At 44.3% G+C, this 20855-nt stretch overlaps 1 protein-coding gene across 3 annotated transcripts in view; it reads right to left on the bottom strand.

Annotated features, from left to right (window-relative positions):
- mib2 (mind bomb 2) overlaps positions 1 to 20855 on the bottom strand; it is a 66806-nt gene that overhangs the window by 22286 nt on the left and 23665 nt on the right. For all 3 annotated transcript variants that reach the window (XM_045746990.2, XM_045746991.2, XM_045746992.2), the window contains exons 3-5: positions 3139 to 3310; positions 1806 to 1921; positions 340 to 537 (exon numbers count right to left, since the gene is read on the bottom strand). In XM_045746990.2, the coding sequence (XP_045602946.1) occupies positions 340 to 537; positions 1806 to 1921; positions 3139 to 3310 (486 nt within the window). The remainder of the gene's footprint in view (positions 1 to 339; positions 538 to 1805; positions 1922 to 3138; positions 3311 to 20855) is intronic.

Here is a 20855-nt window from a genome sequence, read left to right as displayed (position 1 = left end):
TGCATGCCATGTGTGTTCTCTTTATTTCCTCCATTTCATTATATTATACATGTTTTTTATACATGTATTTTAATTTATATACATATATATTGATTTTTCAGGCATCTTTATGTACAGGAATCTTAGTAGACAAATGGAAAAGGCAAACATAGTTCAAATATACAAAAAATGGTAGCAGAGAAGATCCTCTATATTATAGACCAATATCATTTTTTAATGTGGTAGTCAAAACATTAGAAACAAATACAGTATTAAAACAAAATATGTAGAATACCTGGGAAGAAATAACATAATAACTACAGTACCCACATATATCTAAGTGTATTGCACACTACATACCTTCTTGTTTACCAAGTACAGGGAGATGTTGGAGGTAAATGTGACCATTTGTAGCTGCCCAAAGAACTTTCAGATCAACTTTTCCTTTATGCCCAACTCTATATACATTGGTTGACCCACAGATCCAAGTTACGTTGGCTACCGATCTTCCCGATTCATTATCCCATCCTCGAATCTCGGTAACTCTGCCACATTTACCTGTTGGGAAAATTTTGAATACTTAACACTGCATTATATTTGATTATATCGACATGATAATGGTCCAGGTCCACACGACTTGCAAATGGTCCAGGATGGACTGAAACATCATCGTTTCTCCATTTTCTAATGTGTGGTTTGGTCATCAAATAACACTGTACATCTGAAACTGTGTGTCAGCAGTCACTTTAATAAACTCGAACCATCAAGCAGACCAATAATAAAGATTCGTAAAAATATTAAAAACCAGTTACCATTGACATTTCAATCATTTGCAGAGAATATCAAGATGGATGATAATTTAGTATTTTAATTATCTGACATGGAGCAAAATACCACACTTCCACACATTATAGCCAAGAATAGCAACATTGCACAACATAAAACATATATGCAATTTGTAACAAGGACAACAACTACTATATTATACTTGTTGCATTAAAGAAATATGGTAAATAATACTGTATAGTATTTTATATCAATTAAATAAGAAAGTGTGCCTGTCCAAGGATGAAGGGCTAACGCTTGTAGTAAGCCTCAGGCAACTTTCCACAGTGATTTGTGATTGTATGGGAAGTGTCAGGACAGTCGGGGTTCAACCCCCATGCCCCACAAAGTAGGACTGGGTCCTATTGTGACAACCAACAATGCCTATGAAGTCTGACATGGGAGTTGGTTTTCCATAGTTTTAAACATACAGTATTTTCAGCCATTCATCACACACACACTCACAATGTAACCACAATGTTGTTACAATGTTACATCACAGTAACAATAGCAAATATAATGTGGTTACGCTGTGGGTTTGCCAAGAGCATGTATTGCTTCCAGAAATTCCAGAAAGAGCATGTATTGCTCCCTGAAAAACCCACCGAGACGTTCAACTCGAATAGTGTACCCAGAGAGTGCACCCAATACTTTTGTGGGCAGTGGAGATTTCGATTAACATAAACAAGATATCAGCCACAACTGATTTGATGATATAGCTGGCATTGGTAGTCAGAAATAAATAATATAGTCACAGACAGAATCCCCCCCCCCTTAATCATGCCTCATTAGGTTTGTTCTACACTTCCCACGTCAATCACTCCGGTAAGTTATTTTATTGTGTAGATCAGTGGTCTGACCTTTGGTTATTTTCCACAGAACACAAAAACAGTGACATGAATGTTACAAGAAAAACCTCAAATATTATATGTATCATAAAGATAATAAATGCAATTTCAGAAATATATTCACAAAAAATTAAAGTGAAGCCAGAACCATACCTTCACCACCATCTTGATTACCCCAATCCCAGTCTGGTCCTCTAATGACTTTGGCTCCAACAAAAATACCTTGCAGAGGAATTTTCTCAGCATTCTTTCTTTGGCTCACCTCAACTCTGGAAAAAATAAAGCGTTAAAAGTGTAGCGTATCTCTAGGCTAGACACTACTGTACATTCATTTTCCAATGAAGAGTAATGGGGCCCATTGCAAAACATCAAATTAGGAATCAGCACACCTCACTAGCCTTCCCATCGATCCTGGCTACAGCCTTATAAAAGGCTGTAGCCAGACAATCACAAAGTTAACCAACTATGATCATTCAGCATCTCTCTCCTCTCCAAGCCCTGCCACACAGTCACAGAGGTTTTCAGAAAGCCAGACACAATATGGATATCAGAACAACATAGAAGTATCTACAGATGAAGTAGAAAATCTGCTCAAGGAGCTAGGGAGAAACAAAGCAGTTGGCCCAGATGGAGTCTTACCTTGGATTCTGACAGAATACATACCAGAACTAGAGTCTTCCTCATCAATTGAATTTTCAGGCAATCCTATGTACAAAAATCTTAGCATGGAAAAATTCAAACTTAGTCCCAATCCACAAAAAATGTGATTTCTTTGTGCATTTGAAGAAAAGCATTGGTGGGCAGAACTCCTATACCACACCAGAGTATGCAGATATAGTAATGTGTGAAACCCTGATTTGGTATCCGCTGGATGCCTTAGGACCACTAGATTCATCTGAATCCCAGGTTACATTACCTTTTGCATATCAGAGTCCAATGTTCAAGGCATGTGCCTGAAAGTACCCAGTGGGCAGGTTCGAATCCTCTTCATGGCACTTACCAATTTTCTCATGGTTAACTTCATTCATTTTTTGGTTTGTTGGGGACATGAAACTTGAGTATATAGGTACATGTACTTTAGGCTTGTATCAAGGTCCCCCCTGATCCATTTATTGTTGCCATGCCAGCCAGCTGAATTAGGGCAATTCCCTAAAACTAGGTTAGCACAGATTGTAATATCATTTCCTTATTATCCATGAACTAAAAGTGTGTCAACCGTTGCCAGTATCCTTATTTATGAGTGATTTGATGTAATTTTCATATTTACTAGCTAAATTGTAAGGTTAGCAGAGCCAGGTATAAGCTCTCATATACTACCTTATTTATTTGAATCTAAGTCAGCTGGAGCAAAATCCTCACACTAGACACGGCCTCTAGTCACTCAAGCAATACTGGGTAACCCCATTAGTTATTTATAAACACCAGTGAACCAAATATGTTTCCTACAGCTGCTGTATCATATCCGGCACAAAGGTGAGTAACTTACCCTTTAGACGTGACTGTTTCATATCTGATGAAGGGGTGGGCGAGATCGTGCTTGTCAGCCATGTAGCAGGTGGTACAGAGGTCGTAATCAAAGCAAGAGCTGCACTTCCATCGCACACCAGCGATGGCCTGTCGCTTGCACCCATCACAGATGTGGTTGGGATGCTTCACTCCTGACAGCAAATAACATTACTTATTAGTCATCTCGAGTCATCAACAGCCACAATGTAAAAAGGGTTAATGATTAATAGTTACTCCTAATCAACAAAAGTAAATAAAAAAACGCAAGGAAAATATAAACCTTTCATATTTCGCCAAAATATTAAGCATAGAACGCTAAATGTATCCTCCCCTCCCTTGACCTATATAAGTATACTACCTGCCTATGAAAATATTTGGAGCCTTTCCTCAAGGTAAGGTGATTACACAAAACACCAAACCCATTCTCATGCCAACTGGATAGTTCTCTAGGAATTTGTGATGGTCTGAAAGCATATTACAGTTCTAATAATAACCTACTTGTAAACTGGCAAATGAACCTTTATCCTAAACAGAGAATATTCTCAGGTTATAATTTTATTTTATTATAAAGCGTTGGTTTAAAATATAAAAAGTCTATGCTTAACTCATTTTCTTTGAAATGGTTTGTAGAATTTGGTTTTCTGTAAATGAAATTCTAGGGGATATTTAAATGTAGTAGCTTTTTAATTTCATATTTCATATGTTTGAGAATAATACACCATATTAACGTAACCAAACATAATAAGTCACAGATGTCATAAGGAACTACTTCGGGGTAAGAACGGCAAATAAACTGAACTGGTTGGATGACTAAATAGATGAAGCTAACTGAATGTACAATATTAAATGTATATATACAAGAAAATAACCATTGCATTTGACCAATACAGTAGTTGGAAAGGGCGGGCCAAGGAGCTGACATTCACGTCTGCAAGCACATCAAGACGAGACACTTACGTACACACACTTCACCTCACAACCACTAGTGCCACATCCCTTACTAGTATTAAGTCTACCACCAACACAACCATAAAGGAGAGAAGATACATAGTTTTTTTTTTTTTTTTGCAGGGATATTTCTGCATGGACCCAAAGCCTATGGCTGGCCAACTAAGTGTTACATGTTTCTTTTTCTGTTTTACTTAGGCGGAGTATGAATATTGATGACTCGTATGTTCACCTCAGTAAGATTATACCCCATGTGTTTAACAACAACTTCTGCTCTGTTGAATCTAAATTGAAATCTTATTGGGTTTGTAACTGTGCACTGTGTTAGATAATGTTTCAATGGTCTGTCAGACAGGGAATATGATCCATGATATGTATATACAATGTACTGTATATGATCCATGATATGTATATACAATGTACTGTACCATATACAATGTACTGTGGGGGGAATAGACAATATGGACAAAAAAGTAGGACGAGAGGACACAACAAAATGCTGGAAATAGAGAAAACAAAAACAAAATAAAAAATGTTGTGGAAGCCACCTCCAATCACAATGGCCAGATTCGAGAAAAGATTTCGAACGTGAGGTTAGTTAAAATATGACGCACCAGGTACAACAAGGTTAGATGGTGGAGCATAAACTGCTAGGCTGCACTTTGATAGTCATTGATAGATACCACCACAACACCCACCATTATCCCCCCCCCTCTCCCTCCATCCCCTGCCCCTGGGCAGCAAGTGACCAATTACTGGGCATGGGTCCTCTCCACTGAGCCAAGGCTGACTCTTCCTCATTGGTCAACTACGTCCGCTCGTCTGTCTCTTAGTGCCAATTACTGGGCACGAGGCTGTAATTGTGACCCTTGTCCCTTTTTGATTGATACTCTCCGCCCGACCCACTTGCAACATCCATCTGGGAGGGGGAGGAGGGGTGGGAGGGAGGAGGTACCTAAAGGGAAGCCCTATATAGATATTTCTTACACTCATCCAGAGGAACCAGTTCCTGCTTCCCTCTCCCTTCCTTCGTTCCTTCCTTCCTTCCGCCGCCTCCAATCTCCTCCATCCCTCACCCTTTATCCCATTCCTTCTCACACATCCACCTCCTTCCATTCCATCCTGGCTATGTAACTTTCTTGGTTAATGATAACACTTTAAGCAACCCATCCTTCAAAGAGGACAGTACTTGTAGCAAATATTGGTCAAGCGTATAAAAATGAACTGTTGTACCCGCCAAAAATTACGTTTTGTACTACTGGAATACTGTACTCCAAGTGGTAACCTAAAATTTGGAACAGTGACTATACAGCCTAACATAACTACTTCTAGGCCCGGAACTCCTTGGAGGAAACAATCTAGTTTTCTCTTGAAGATGTCCACGGTTGTTCCTATAGAGTGGCATGTGACTTGCACACAATTCTAGTGCTACTGAGCTTATTAAGCCCTGGCTTAAGTTTGCATTATCTAACTGTTCTTCCCAGCATATTTCTTTGACGTCTTGGTTTGTTTGTTCCCAGTTAATCAGTTTACACCATCCCAAACTCACCCACCCACTCCCTCACTCCCTCCCTCCCCTCCCCTCCCCTACCCTCCCTCATTCCCCTCCCTCCCTCATTCCCCTCCCTCCCTCATTCCTAGTGACATAGTGTCCCCGTTTACTGTTTTGGGTCCTCTGATAAGTTAGGAGAGAACACTTTAATATGACCGCTTTATTGACGGTGGAACACGTTAGGAGGACGGGCTGCTTTAATAGATTAGACTGTGCGAGCAAGCGCGAGTCTTGACACTGCCGTCACTCGTGCCAGTGACCGTCGGGGGGTGGGGAGGCGGCACACCACCGCCTTCTTGAGTGCCACTGCCGTCACTCGTGCTAGTGACCGGGGGGGGGGGGGAGGGGGAGGCGGCGCACCACCGCCTTGAGTGCCACTCGCCGGGGAAGAGGTCTTTAGTGTCAATGACTTGAGGAAGGAAAAGGAGTATCTCGTGCCATCAACCCGTAATTACATGGATGGAATGGGAGGGAGGGGGGGGGGGAGTTGTTACCTGCAGTACCCGCTCTTACCAGTATAGTAAATGGGACGGTAATGGGAAAAAAGAAAGACAGAAAGAGGGAAGGGTGAGATTGAAAATAAATAAATAACAAGACAGAGAGAGAGAGAGAGAGAGAGAGAGAGAGGTGGGGGGGGGTGGGGGGAGGTTTATGAGGAAGCTGGTAATACAAGAGAGGGAGGAAGGATAAAGGGGAGAGCATAAAGGAAGGGACTGTCCGGTCCTCCTCTTTATCTCGTGTCAACAGAGAGCAAGATCTCAACTCTTGCACGGGCACTGGATGTCATCGGCGACAGCTGACCATCAACATGTCATCTGTCAATGGTGGTGACGCTGAAGAAAATGACTTAACACCTAAGGGAGGAACGGTGTTATGCAAAGTCTCCATGTATCACTAAACACAGATGTATTCATACGTAAATACGCATCAAAACAAGAGGTAGATCACGCTACTCCACACGTCAATCAAAGCCAAGTTTTTTACAAATTATGGGCCCGAAACTTTTCAAACATATACCCATAAAAATATAAATATAAAACTCCAAAATGTAAAGGTTCATAATTGGCCGAGCTCTCCCCCACGGTGTTCACAAGGGAACTTGATGAACACGATGACACCTCATCAATCAACACTCTCTCGGGCAATCACTACATCAGAATGGAGGACACCACACTCCTTGAACGGAAGGTATTCGGAGACACTTGCCTGCACGATACATAAATATATTTGCATAATAAAATGCGTTTTACCTCGGAAGTCAATACTGGTTCAAGTGTAATTAATCTTTAAGTTACTCTCCTGAAGACAGTGAACCTTAAGACGATTCCCAGTTACTCACCAACGAGGCACTAATTACACGACGGGTAGTCTTGGAATTTCAGTTGGTTACACAGTGGGGCCGCGAAATACGATTGGGCAGCGTTTACCTCATGCGTCTGTTCACCTAGACAGCTACAGTGAGCAGCAACATACACATACTCGACAGCAATTCTCCAGCTCTGAATGGGGCTGTTAGTTAAATAACATCTGAATTTTGCATTTCTAACAGTATTCGAAACCAACTTATTAAAGATAAAAGATTTTTCTCGTACATAACAAATATCATTTCGTTAATCAGACAGTAAATATATGGGGCTGCTGTTGTTGTTAAAGATTCGCTACCCTGAACAAAAAAGTTCCAAGTAGCACGGGCTATGGCGAGCCCGTACGTATATGGGGCATTTTACCAAATTATACAATTCGGTGTAATACCTGCTTGATACCGAGTATATATTTCAAAAGAGGGAACAGAGAGAGAGAGGAGGAAGAGAGAGAGAAGAGGAAGAGGAGGAAGAGAGAGAGAGAGGAGGAAGAGAGAGAGAAGAGGAAGAGGAGGAAGAGAGAGAGGAGGAGAGAGGAGACCGTGGCGAGGGTGTTAATACTGTACTTGAGGAGAGGGTGGGTGGGGGTGGACAGTGGTAGACTGGGACACTTGTACTCGTCCGTTCACCTCCCCCAAGCCAAACCCTGGCTGGGGAGGGCTTGGTGGGATGGAGGCTGGTGGTGGCAGTGGTGGTGGTTTATGCGGGGGAGCGTCCATGGGTGCAGCGTTCAAGGGCTGGAAACTCGTGTCCATTTCCAAGCACAATATTCTATGGTTGCAGTTCATGCATGAAGCGTTGACTATAATCTCCCGCAAGCATTGTGCTGCCGAGTATTGCTTGCAGCACTTTGGAGTCTGGAAGCATATCGGTTGGGTTCCTCTTCGGCTCACTCACTCATCTTCGGAATCACCTCAAGGAAATTTAACCTTAACTGGTGTTGATGACCAAACCCCACACTAAGAGATGAGACGACGACGTTTCGACCCGTTCTGAACTATGATGAAGTCGATAGTGACTTGATAATGATCACAAACGATCTGATAACGATCACACTAGACCTGATAACAATCACACACGACCTGATAATGATCACACACGACCTGATAACGATCACACAAGACCTAATAATGATCACACACAACCTGATAATGATCCAGGACGGACCGAAACGTCGTCGTCTCCTCATCTTCTGGTGTATGATTTGGTCATCATACCTTCAGACTCATCGTCTGCTTAACTGGTGATGTGATAACCCCTCTTCCACTGGTGGGAGAATCCTCCAGTGGAAGGGAGGATTCTCTCTCCACTGGAGGAGGGAGAATCTTCCCTTCCACTTGGAAGCTGATAATGCTATCACAGTGATCCACAGTGTGCCCCCAAGAGGATTTCCTCCTCGGTGATGTTGAACTTAGTTAGCCTGTGGATGCCATGCTGTAAGTACTGGGCGGTCGTTCATGGCCTAGCGTTAAGCTGGTTCTGAGGAAGGAGTCCCACAAGATGTTCCAAGTGCATGTTCTTCCTTAACTTCTATAACGTGACTGGGAACTTGAGCACCAGCTTGCAGTAGCTGTTCCTGGCAGGCTCCAGTGGTTAGCACCTTTCCCTGTGAAAGCTCCATGGGTCAGCACCTTTGCCAATGAATGCTGCATAGAGCGCCTGGCTTTAATAAGCACGTGTGCTGAAAACGGTGTAGAGAAACAACAGTAAAATAATATTTTAAAACCAGCAAATCAAACGTCATCTCCAATAAAGTCCGCTCTCAACAGATGAGCGCCGACTAAAAGTCAGGGGCCCAGGAGCTGAGGCTCGCCAAACAAGTACGTGGTGAGTGAACACACAGCGGCCCTCGCTATCCCAGCCCATCGGTACCGTGAAATATTTACAGCCGGGATAAAAGCCAGCGCAGGAATTATGCAAGGGGACGGGAGGATGGAAGAGAAGGGAAGGGGACGCGAGGATGGAAGAGAAGGGAAGGGGACGCGAGGATGGAAGAGAAGGGGACGCGAGGATGGAAGAGAAGGGAAGGGGACGCGAGGATGGGAAAAAAGGGAAGGGGAAGCGGGGATGGGAGAGGAGAGGAGACTAAAGAGGGAAGTAGAAATGGAAAGGAAAACAAAAATCAGGGTACATAAGATGCAGATCTCCTCACAGAAGGAAGACTTAACATGTCAAGGTTCTGGGAATAATGATGTCTGACGACCTGACAGTCAGTGAACATAACCAAACAAATAAAGCGTCAGCCAAGAAAATAATAAGACTGGTCATGAGAACGATAATAATAAGAACGGTTATGATTCGGGACTCCCGCCAAAATGCTCAAGGTTGACCAGACCGCTGACCAGGAGGCCTTGGTCAGAGACCTCGGCCGACGGGACCCCCGCTAGAACAAATGAAGAACAACGCGGGCCCCGCTAGAACAAATGAGGAACAAGGCGGGCCTCAAGACGTATCCTATGTTCACTCAAATAACGAAAGCTTCCAGGTAATATAAGTTTACTTGCATGATGACATGATGACACTGCACGTAGAGGGAGTAGTCGTTGGAACATAAGCTCGGCAGGTACAATGGCGAGGCCCAAGAGCTGGAGGTCAATCCCCCCCTCAGAGAGGTGTGTGTGTGTGTGAGAGAGAGAGAGGTGTGTGTGTGTGTGTGAGAGAGAGAGGTGTGTGTGTGTGTGTGTGAGAGAGACAGCTTCACTATCCGTCACCTTCGCCCTTTACCAGAGTCGCTATTCTCTCTCCGCCCCCCCCCCTGGTCTTACCGTCACCATCACCGCTCTCCTTCCTCCACCACCTGCCTCATCTCTCACCCTCATGATGTCTCCCTCCTCCACCACCTGCCTCATAACTCACACCCTCATGATGTCTCCCTCCTCCACCACCTGCCTCATAACTCACACCCTCATGATGTCTCCCTCCTCCACCACCTGCCTCATAACTCACACCCTCATGATGTCTCCCTCCTCCACCACCTGCCTCATAACTCACACCCTCATGATGTCTCCCTCCTCCACCATCTGCCTCCACCATATGTGCTGCTATTTACGGCCTAATTTAAACACACACACATATATATATATATATGTGCTAAGCTAGGCCCAGGAACGTGTTTTCCTTCCCCCCATGCGTGGCGTGTTCCATAGCCTCGTACAGACAGACTCTCATTGTTTCATAACCTTGAATTATAGCAGTCACAACTTTATAGCATCTACCAATATTACAGAGAGAGAGGGAGACAGAGACACACACACAGAGAAAGACAGAATGAACGTGTTTATGTACGTGTGTGTGTATGTGCACATATGAGTCCTCCGGCTTCACGAGCACATGCCATATAAGTAATAATGTACACATTTTGAATTTGCCGATTATTTATTTACTAACCGGCAGCGGTCGGTTAGCCTAGTGAAGCTCCGAGTGCTGACTATGTGAATAACACCATTGTAATACATAGGGTTGACCTCGAACTGGCTTCACAAGGTCTTCTAGTCACACCAGATTTACTACGTGACTGTCACCCTGCTACCTGCACCATATAGGACAACAACAACCTGGGTGATCTAGCACTGCCGTGATGAACCTGTCTAGTTCCCTACTGAAGACTTTTGCCTTTGTTCCAACAACATTTTCATATTCTTGCAAAAGGTTTTGCAAGAAAGAAGTCTTTTTACAGTCTCATATTCACACCACGTTCTCGAAGTGGGTCTAGTCTCGGGTTGCTCCTACGTTTTACTGGTATCTCATTGTGTATCTCTAACAATTCGCCATTTTGTGCATGTAGATTAATGGGCAATCATTTAATTAAGAACTTTGTGCGGGGTGTGGAGTGGGGAGGGGGGGGAGGGAGGGCTTAATCAATTTGACACGTCTCTAGTTCTACACACGACCTTTGTATATCTAAAGTGCTGCCTGACACCCCGTGTTGTTTTGTGTGCTCTTAAGTGTACAATAACTTATGCCTGTGGTATAACTTATTGCTCCAATATCTCCCCTAATGATACACATGTATATATATTTCTATACATATACATATTTACAACAACCGCCCAGCCCCCTTCTCCTGTCAACACAAGCCGCCGCCTTCTCATCCCTCTCCTCCGCACACACTCCCTCTCCTCTCCTCTCCTCTCCTCTCCTCTCCTCCCCTCCACACACGCCCTCTTTCATCTCTCCCAACTTTCTGTCAACTCTCCTCCAACGCCGCCCGGTTAGTCTCTCAGACCAACCGGGCTGGCTGTGGTGGATATGTGGGCCTGCGGCCGTTTCAATTAACGGGCCGTGGTGGATATGTGGGCCCGCGGGCCGCCCCCAAGTAAGAGCCTGTTGGACCAAGCTCATAAGTAAATCCTGGCCCCGGGCCGGGCATGGGGAGTAGAAGAACTCCCAGAACCCCCATCCAGGTTCCCTCCACACACACACACACGCCCCCTCTCCTCTCTACCCATATCCACCCACCCAAACACACGCTGCCTCTATCCCCACCCTCCCCCTTCCACACACGCTACCCCTCTCCCCCCATCTACACACACCCATACTCTGATATAAACCAACACCCACACATCGTGTCACCAAGGCGGACAGCCCGCCTGCTTTCATACCTCACCGTATTTCCCACTTCTATACTTCCCTTCACCTATGCCTCTCCATCCTCTTTACTCCCCCCCCCCCAAAAAAAAAATATATATAAACCATTTCTCGGTAGTCTCCCATCCCCCTTAGGGCGTACCTCCTTCCCTCTTCTGACTACCGTCGTTTCCTTTCATACAACTACTAATTCCTTTCTTCCCGCTACTCCCCTCTAATGCCCTCTCCCCTCTCCATAAAACCAGCCCCTTTATTGACACTCCTCACTCACCCTCCAACTTCCACTCGACAGTACTCGCCCTTCCCACCCACGTCTTCCTCTATGGATTTGTATTCCTTCATCCCCCCCCCCCTTATCCCTAACTGCACCTACTCCATTTGAGTGAGACTTGGGTACTAGGGCGAGAGGGGGTGCCCCTCATAATACCCATGGGGCGTGTAATTCCGCTCAACAGATTCATTTACCCGCCAATAACTCGCCAGACGTCACGTCTCTCGCCACCAGCGTCACCAACTAGGTATGAACAGTAAGTAGCGCCAGTAGCAATTCACCATTCACGCACACTGACATCTCAAACCGATTAAATAGGTAAAGGGTAAACGGGTTCATTTTCAACACCTGTTTTAGTCGTGTACCTGTCTAACCTAATGATATATTTGGCCAAGGTGATTCTTCAATGGGGGGTTCCCCGGAAGCCTCTTCCACTGGTCTCTGACAGTTTCCCCGAGCCATTGTTATTTACATATTTAATATAATTACTTCGCTTTGTCGGGGACAGGAAGCCAGTACTGTATTATTATTATGTACAATATATATATATATATATATATATATATATATATATATATATATATATATATATATATATATATATATATATATATATATATATATATATATATATATATTCTCCCCCCCCCACCTCCCCAACCACCCCTCTAGTGCCAGCACAGACAGACCAAAATAAACAAAACAGGAACTCAAAGTCAGTCCATATTACAAATGGGGTATATGTGAAAATAGAATACAAGGAAGAACAAATGGAATATGCAAATACTATCACCCAATAAATTATAGAAATATTCTTAGCACAGGTAAATGTTCCAAAATTTGCATTTTTTCCCCACAGAACTTTGTAAAAGATCACCAAATAAAAAATAATGCTTAGACAGAGGCTGCCCAGCTTTTCTCACAATAATCCAAACGAATTCCTTATCAATGTACTAACAACATCAAATCATATATCAGATGCCACCATAACCAACACTGGACTTTGAAGTACCCACAGACACCATTTTCATTCATGATGAATAGCAACAACAAAAAATCACAGGCCCTAAACATAATTTGAAGACGAAGCAAACATATTACCGATATCCCCGACACACAATGAAGATCACGCCACTCGATAAAGGAGGTAGTAAGGCTGGAACAAAAGAGGGGCCACCAAGAAGTAAGATCACAACTCACACAATATCAACCTCTACATAACCCTGGCCAACATTGGTTCAGAGGCTCCCGCCTCTCACAATAACTAGCCCACTATGCAACCTGGCCTCTTACAAAGACATTACCATTTTACAAAGAGCTGTAAGTACTTCTGGCAGTTGGCATGACCCGCCAAAGGTAGATCTGACCACGTGTAAGCCATCATCAAAATTATTCGCTCTCTCTGCGTCATTACGCGATGGGGTGCGGAAATTTTGGAGTGAATTTGCAGAACTCCATAAGAAATGTTCAAGGAAGATGCAAAGGTGTCATTGAAAATAATATACTACCTGAAGTTTTTGCCAATTATCCCCGGTTTACAAACTGTAAAAGTGCATGCAGGCGAGTGTAACCTTTCCACCGGCGCCCACGGGATGGGTGTTGGGGAGGGGGGGGGGTTGCCCTCTTAAGGTCACGGGGATCTCAGATTGTGATAAACTGTAAAGAAACTATACAGCTATATCACTGGTGCTGTACCTTGCTTACCTAGACGAATTCGTCTAGGTAAGTGTGTGTGTGTGTGTGTGTGTGTGTGTGTGTGTGTGTGTGTGTGTGTGTGTGTGTGTGTGTGTATGTGTGTGTGTGTATGTGTATGTGTGTGTGTGTGTGTGTGTGTGTGTGTGTGTGTGTGTGTGTGTGTGTGTGTGTGTGGGTGTGTGTGTGTGTGTGTGTGTGTGTGTGTGTGTGTGTGTGTGTGTGTGTGTGTGTGTGTGTGTGTATTCACCTAGTTCAACTGTCAATCAACTGTTTTTACTAACTACTTTTTTTCCTCATCCACACACACACACACACACCAGGAAGCAGTCCGTGACAGCTGACTAACTCCAAGGTACTTACTGCTAGGTAACAGGGGCATTCAGGGTGAAAGAAACTTTGCCCATTTGTTTCTGCCTGGTGCGGGAATCGAACCCGCACCACAGAATTACGAGTAGAAAGTGTGTGTGTGTGTGTGTGTGTGTGTGTGTGTGTGTGTGTGTGTGTGTGTGTGTGTGTGTGTGTGTGTGTGTGTGTATGTGTGTGTTTGTTTTCACCTGGTTGTGCTTGTGTGGGTTGAGCACTGTACTCAATGTACTAACCCCGCTAACGCAGCGACCTCCGCTAACTTTGTTAACTTTTAACTGTCATATTACATGTAAATTGTTACATCAAACAGCTGCTAAATGTAGCATAATACAGCCTTCCTGACTTACACACACACAAACAATCCTGTATACATAAAGTGGCAAAAAAGTAATACAAAGACTGTCAATCGTAACGATTTATAGGAAATCTAGGTGGGAGGGGGGAGGCCCTGTGGGGCCCTGGTCGCCCCCCACCCTTTCCCTGTCTCCCAATCTCCTCTCTTATCATTCTTTCTTTATCCCCCTCGCTTCCCCCTTCTTCATTTTCTCCCAATCTGTATTGTTGTCTGTGTCTGTCTGTCTACATTGTTCTATTTTGTGGTTAATTTTGGCGACCCCGACTAGCCTATGTCCACCCTGTACCTCAGACCATTCCCCCTTGCAAAGTTGGACGAGGCTAACTGCAAACGTCAGGCCTCCAACGATTGATGAAGATTAAGCCACCCAAAAGGTGGCATGGGCATGAATAGCCCATAAGTGGTGGCCCTTTTGAGCCATTTCCAAGATGATACTGGAGATCTGTGGAGGTGCGACTGCACCCTGCGTGACGGAAGACGTCTCCCGTGAGGCCTCCAACCTTTTGACACACTTTTTCACATATAGATTAATATATTATAAATAAAATGGCATCATTCCACAGCTGCCACACTCCCCAGCAAGCAACATAAATAACCCCCCCATGTGTGGCCTCACCGCGCCACCTCCAATCACCTCTCACGCAAGCTAACATTGACCCACACCCATTCCCATAGCGCCAGCCTCATTATGTATGCAAATTGCTCCAGCCGGTTTGCTGGGAGCCGGAGCATAAAGGTGGCGACTCGGTATTCAGTTGAGATGGGAGGAGGCAGCCTCATATAAGGGGCGAAGGCTGCCTTGTCAAGGTTAGTGCGGCCCAACACGCCTTAGGGAGCACAACACCCTTATTACCAGTGCAAAAATAATGTTAAATAAATCAGCAAACTAAATATTATATATTAATTAGTAATAAATTAATGTGTTAAGATTTTAATTTGTTTTCTGATGGTTGTTGAAACTGAACAGCAAACAATATTTTTACCTTCTACGAGAAAAATATAATTAAAAACAAAAATAAATCATTCCTTTCAATGAATAAATTATATTTTCTTAAATTAACAATAAACTTATGCAAATATTATAACATGGATTAATAAATAACTGCATTACAAATAATACAGACACTATAAATAAAATATAATAATTCAATCTGAATAAGAAAAATGCATACATTGCCAAAGTAACACAAAATATAAAAATACAGGTGTTGTACCACCGACTCTGTAAAGACGGCTCGGGAAAGGAAAGAGGAAACAAAAAGGGGAAAAGTTATTTGACCAACACAGTTAGTCAAAGTTACTCAATTTGCTTTATTGCATTTCAGTATTCACATTGTACAAAACGCCGTCTTTGTCCTCTCTTTTTTTGAGGATTGGACGAGCGATACTTGAGTATCACGCAGTTGAGGCTCCTCAGACTCCTCCCCCACTATCCCCCATACTCCCCCACTCTCCCCCATACTCCCCCACTCTCCCCCATTCTTCCCCCACTCTCCCCCATTCTTCCCCACTCTCCCCCATACTCCCACCTCGCTAAACAACGCTCCAGAAACAGCAGCCGGAACGTAATCCCAACAAGTTTAACAAAATGAAGATGGGAAAGGAGACCATGTGTCTGCACTGTAAAGAGGAAGGCAATTTCAGGAGTAAGAGAAAGATAGAAAGGGATTTAGGAGCAGATAGAATTTCCAACACCTCTCCAGAATTCCAGCACCTCTCCTGAGACACACGAACACGGTAACACTGGCTGCATTCGGGACTCTGGCAAACATATGGACGACATTTAGAAACCTAAATCAGGAGCTCATGGCACTCTACACAGCCTTCGTTAGACCATTATTGTAATATGCTAAGAATCCGCACCTTGCAAAATACTTAAGCCAAAATAGAAAACCACAAAGATTTGTAAAAACAAAAATTAGTGCCAGAGTTAAGAGAGCTAAGCTGTGAGAATAGTTTAAAGAAACTAGCCCTCATATCCTTCAAGGTGAGAAGAAACAGGGAGGATATCATCACAATATACAAGACACTTTGAGGAACAGAGGACAAGGACAGCCTCTTTTGAAGCGTAGGAAATTAGAAGGAGAGGACGGAAGCGGAAAACGCGAACGAGTCGAGGGAATGTGAGGAAATACTACCCTGGAAACACAAATCGAAACTGTCTCCATTTTCCGCTTGTTACAACTTGTAATAAAGTTGTTACATCTTGGCTTAACGTGTTTATGACGTATTAGAACGTTGTTACAACTTGCTATATTGGTTGTTATAACTGGTTAGGTGTTAAAACTTGTTCGAACGTTGTACCAACGTCGTAGTTTCGGTGTGTTTGGCGGGTAGCAACACTGTACGGTTGGTCAACAAGTAGAAACCACCTCCATAGACATGGAAGACACTGCCTCGCAGGCACTGATAGGTAAGTACTCACCAGGTCGTCCCACATCCCAACAAAGTATAAATACTCCCCCCCCCCCTTGATGCTAATTACACGTCATTAACCTCCCCTGACAACCTATCCCCCCCACTCTCCACCCCCCCACCAGCGTCCTCCCCTACCTCTCTCCCCCCATCCACGCCAATACAACTGAATGTGATGACTCATATCTCAAGGCTACAGTGATCTCAACCCCTTTCCCCCCTTTAATATATATAGTATATACCCTGTAACACTGTAAAAGTGTTTGGGTTAGGTTATTTAAAATATATATAGAGTACATGAGTCACAGACAAGGATCTGAGAGGCGCCAGTTGTCTGCCTGAGATCTCACACCTCAAAGCGTTAATGACCTCAAGTGACCTGAGGTCAGATCATGAGAATTTCACCTTGCTTCCGCTAAGCTCTTAATTGTAGTCTGGTAGCCTTCAAACAAGCCGACGTTTAAGGAGTGGCTTGGTAGTGCCGGAGGCTATCTATTTGTGGGCGGAGTTAGCTACTAGGTTCCCCAATATAAACTCGGAGAGCTATCCAGCAGCAAGCATTAATCAAGAGAACAGCAGACGAGCAGAGCAGGGAGGCTGTCGGCCGGCAGGGCGGGAGTCTCTGTCAACTACAGACCCCCCCCCCCCCCCTCTCTATTCAACTTAGACTCAGTCCTCGGTGAGTGAACATTAAGGTGACTTGTCGTGTTTTACAAGTGTTGTGTGACGATCAGGGGCAGTCAAGTTGTAGGGTTCTCGAATTCTTGGATGATGACTCACTTTGCATATTAAACTGGAACATTTTAATTGAATTGCTAAATTATGATACTTCATGTGAAATATAATTATGAATTTATTATTTAAGTTGTGTTTAACTTTGTTCCCTAGAGCTTTGAGTTGAGGTGAGAAAGCCTCTGTGGTTTCAAGATATTAATGAGTACATGTTTGGAGTTGATACATGGTAATAACATCTTTTGAGAATATTTTGTGATACAGGCAAGTTCCATTCCTTGTCTTGTATGTAATGATCATGAATGGATGGTGGCAGCATTTCGTCTTCTACTATCTACTCTTCTACTTCTACTATCTACTTTTCTACTTCTACCTATCTACACCTCTCCCTCCACCCATCTCTAAACTCTCACTTCCAACTAATGACCCTCCTCGCTCCTCCCACCTCCCTACCTCTTACCCCAAACCCTCACTAATTACTTCACTATTCATTTCTTTCCTTTCGTTTCCTCTTATACGTTTGTGGCTATGATTTTGTATTCTAGAGTTCTCTCTAGAGTTTCGGGTAGCTGATCCAGTTACGACGCCTTGTGGTCTTAGTACCTAGGTAGTCAAATACCTAGGTTACAAGGTGTTGAACGAGAGAGGTTGCCTTAGGAACTCTGGAGGGTGCTCTAGAATAGTTAGCTAACTGGGGACGGGATAACGGACTAGAGAGAGCTGTTTCCCCCGGCCTCGTTAGTTAACTGGGGGGTGGAATAATGGACAAGATAGAGCTATTTCCCCCACCCCCCGTTACAATGATGGCAGCGGTGTTGAACAATGTTGTAGGTAGTTGGTGTTCTTTTAACATTGTTCAGTCCCACGTGTCCTTTGCCGCTCAGGCGCTATCAGGGAGATCTTGACAGGTGTTTATTATTCGCGATTTAGCGAGCTTTTTTCAGGTTAGGAGATGGTGATTCTCTGGGGTTGTGTTTAGTGATTTTGTGAGTTTTGTGTAGTTCAGGGAATGTTCACCAGAACTTGCGTGTGTAGTGATTTATGTTAGTAATAAGATTTGGCGATTTGGGAACTTAGCGGTGTTGGTAGTGCAGGTCAGCTGAGTGTGACAGGTGACCTCGCATGTCCCACGGGGACACCCAGCCACCGCTGGTCTCCAGGTCAGTTGGGGAGTGGCAGGTGTAGTTCTTAAGTAGAATTTAGTGGTGGTTCTGCTCAGATTATTGCGATCGACTGTTTTACTCCATTTGAACGCAATAACCCGAGGTGTACTGGTCTTGTACAGCATGCTAGGGGGAGCCTTAGTATGTCAGTAGACTTCACGTTGGGGACGCTCGACGTTAGATAGTCTGGTCACAGGGGTGGCAACAGTTTGGGGTTGTTGACCGGCGGAGAAGCTAGGGAGACACTCTGGGTCACGTAGGTGGCTGTAGGTTAAGGGTGGGAGTAATGGTTAATTATGTACTTAAGATTAGGAACGGTACAGTTAAGTTTAGGCTAGTGTTTTGTCTATTAGTGTTGATTTTTTTTGTGACAAGTTAAAAGTAGTGATGACCTTATTCTCTCTTCTCTAACTTTCCTCTGTTACTGTCTTATGTTCCACCAAGTCAATATCATTCAGTGTTAATTGGATTATTTTAAAAATTTAAGTGTAGTTGTTGCCAGGAGGAGAGCAGTATGAGATGACTGTGTAACCCTATACAAACTACAGGGTCACACAACAGCATGGAACACGGGTATTGTCGCCTTTATGTTCAATTCACAGGTGGGAGCCAGAGGAGAGGCGCGACGCATATGCAGAAGAGGGAGACGGCTGCTGTGTACCATACTCACGGGCGTTTATCACCACCACCACGACCAGTCCACTACCTGGAGGTCATGGTCACCACCACCACCACCCCAGGGGACCCCAAGATGCAGCCCTCTCGGTCGGTCAACATTGGTCTACCCAGTGGACCCCAAGACTTACGGACCCCAGTGGACCCCAAGACGGACGGACCCCAGTGGACCCCAGGTCGTTCTGCAGACGAACCCAGACGACCCAGTAAAGATGGAAGAGGAACAACGACTCCAGTCTGTCCCACCAACATCGGTCTACCCAGGACGGACCCCAATGGACCCCAGGTCGCTTGTCAAAGACCCATGGGAGGAGGAAGAGAGAAGAAAGAAGAGAGAAGAAAGAAGAGAGAAGAAGGAAGAGAGAAGAAAGAAGAGAGAAGAAAGAAGATAAGACAAGCTGAGTGAGACACGATGCCTCGTGTCCCTTGCTGGTATCAGCATCATTGCATGGAGCGTAATTGCAAGACAGGATCGTTTGCCTTAACTGGCCGCCCCTCCTACAAGCATGTTGCTCTGTTGAGTGATTCTTCCTGTGTCATGCGGACTTGATGTGGCTGTCAGAAGTAGCTCTCTGAAGGAGGCGTGCTGGAGCAACAGGGAGGAAGAAGAGTAGGATGGGATTTCTACTGTTGGCAACTATATGAAGGTCTCGAAACTTGTAGTCCCTATAGCTGTGAAGAACCCCAATATACGTCTCTCATGGTGACTGACGTAGGGCCAATTACAGATCAGCTGGGACAACCGAATTCCACGGTCCTGTGCGCAGTTCAAGTAGTAACGGCTTTCGGGTTGACCAAGTGTTGTTGTGCGTTAACGACGGAGAAGCGACGGAGGCAGTTGTGTTGAAGAAATGTGGTACAGGATTATCTACAAGACCAAGCAGTGACGTCGCCCAGCCAGAGACAATGGACGTCTGTCTACATATTTCATTTTTTTAGAGTAGGATGATGTATATTTGTTTAGCTAGGATGTATTTTTTTTTTCGTTAATAAAGTTGTTGCACACAGCTAGCTTGCTTTAGCAGTGTTGCAAAAACTTTATTTCGGGGAGAAGGGGAGATGTAACACTGTAAAAGTGTTTGGGTTAGGTTATTTAAAATATATATAGAGTACATGAGTCACAGACAAGGATCTGAGAGGCGCCAGTTGTCTGCCTGAGATCTCACACCTCAAAGCGTTAATGACCTCAAGTGACCTGAGGTCAGATCATGAGAATTTCACCTTGCTTCCGCTAAGCTCTTAATTGTAGTCTGGTAGCCTTCAAACAAGCCGACGTTTAAGGAGTGGCTTGGTAGTGCCGGAGGCTATCTATTTGTGGGCGGAGTTAGCTACTAGGTTCCCCAATATAAACTCGGAGAGCTATCCAGCAGCAAGCATTAATCAAGAGAACAGCAGACGAGCAGAGCAGGGAGGCTGTCGGCCGGCAGGGCGGGAGTCTCTGTCAACTACAGACCCCCCCCCCCCCCCCTCTCTATTCAACTTAGACTCAGTCCTCGGTGAGTGAACATTAAGGTGACTTGTCGTGTTTTACAAGTGTTGTGTGACGATCAGGGGCAGTCAAGTTGTAGGGTTCTCGA

The sequence above is a fragment of the Procambarus clarkii genome, chromosome 41, assembly GCF_040958095.1.
Source record: "Procambarus clarkii isolate CNS0578487 chromosome 41, FALCON_Pclarkii_2.0, whole genome shotgun sequence".
NCBI classification, from domain to species: domain Eukaryota; kingdom Metazoa; phylum Arthropoda; class Malacostraca; order Decapoda; family Cambaridae; genus Procambarus; species Procambarus clarkii.
This window is presented reverse-complemented; position numbering and strand designations above follow the sequence as displayed.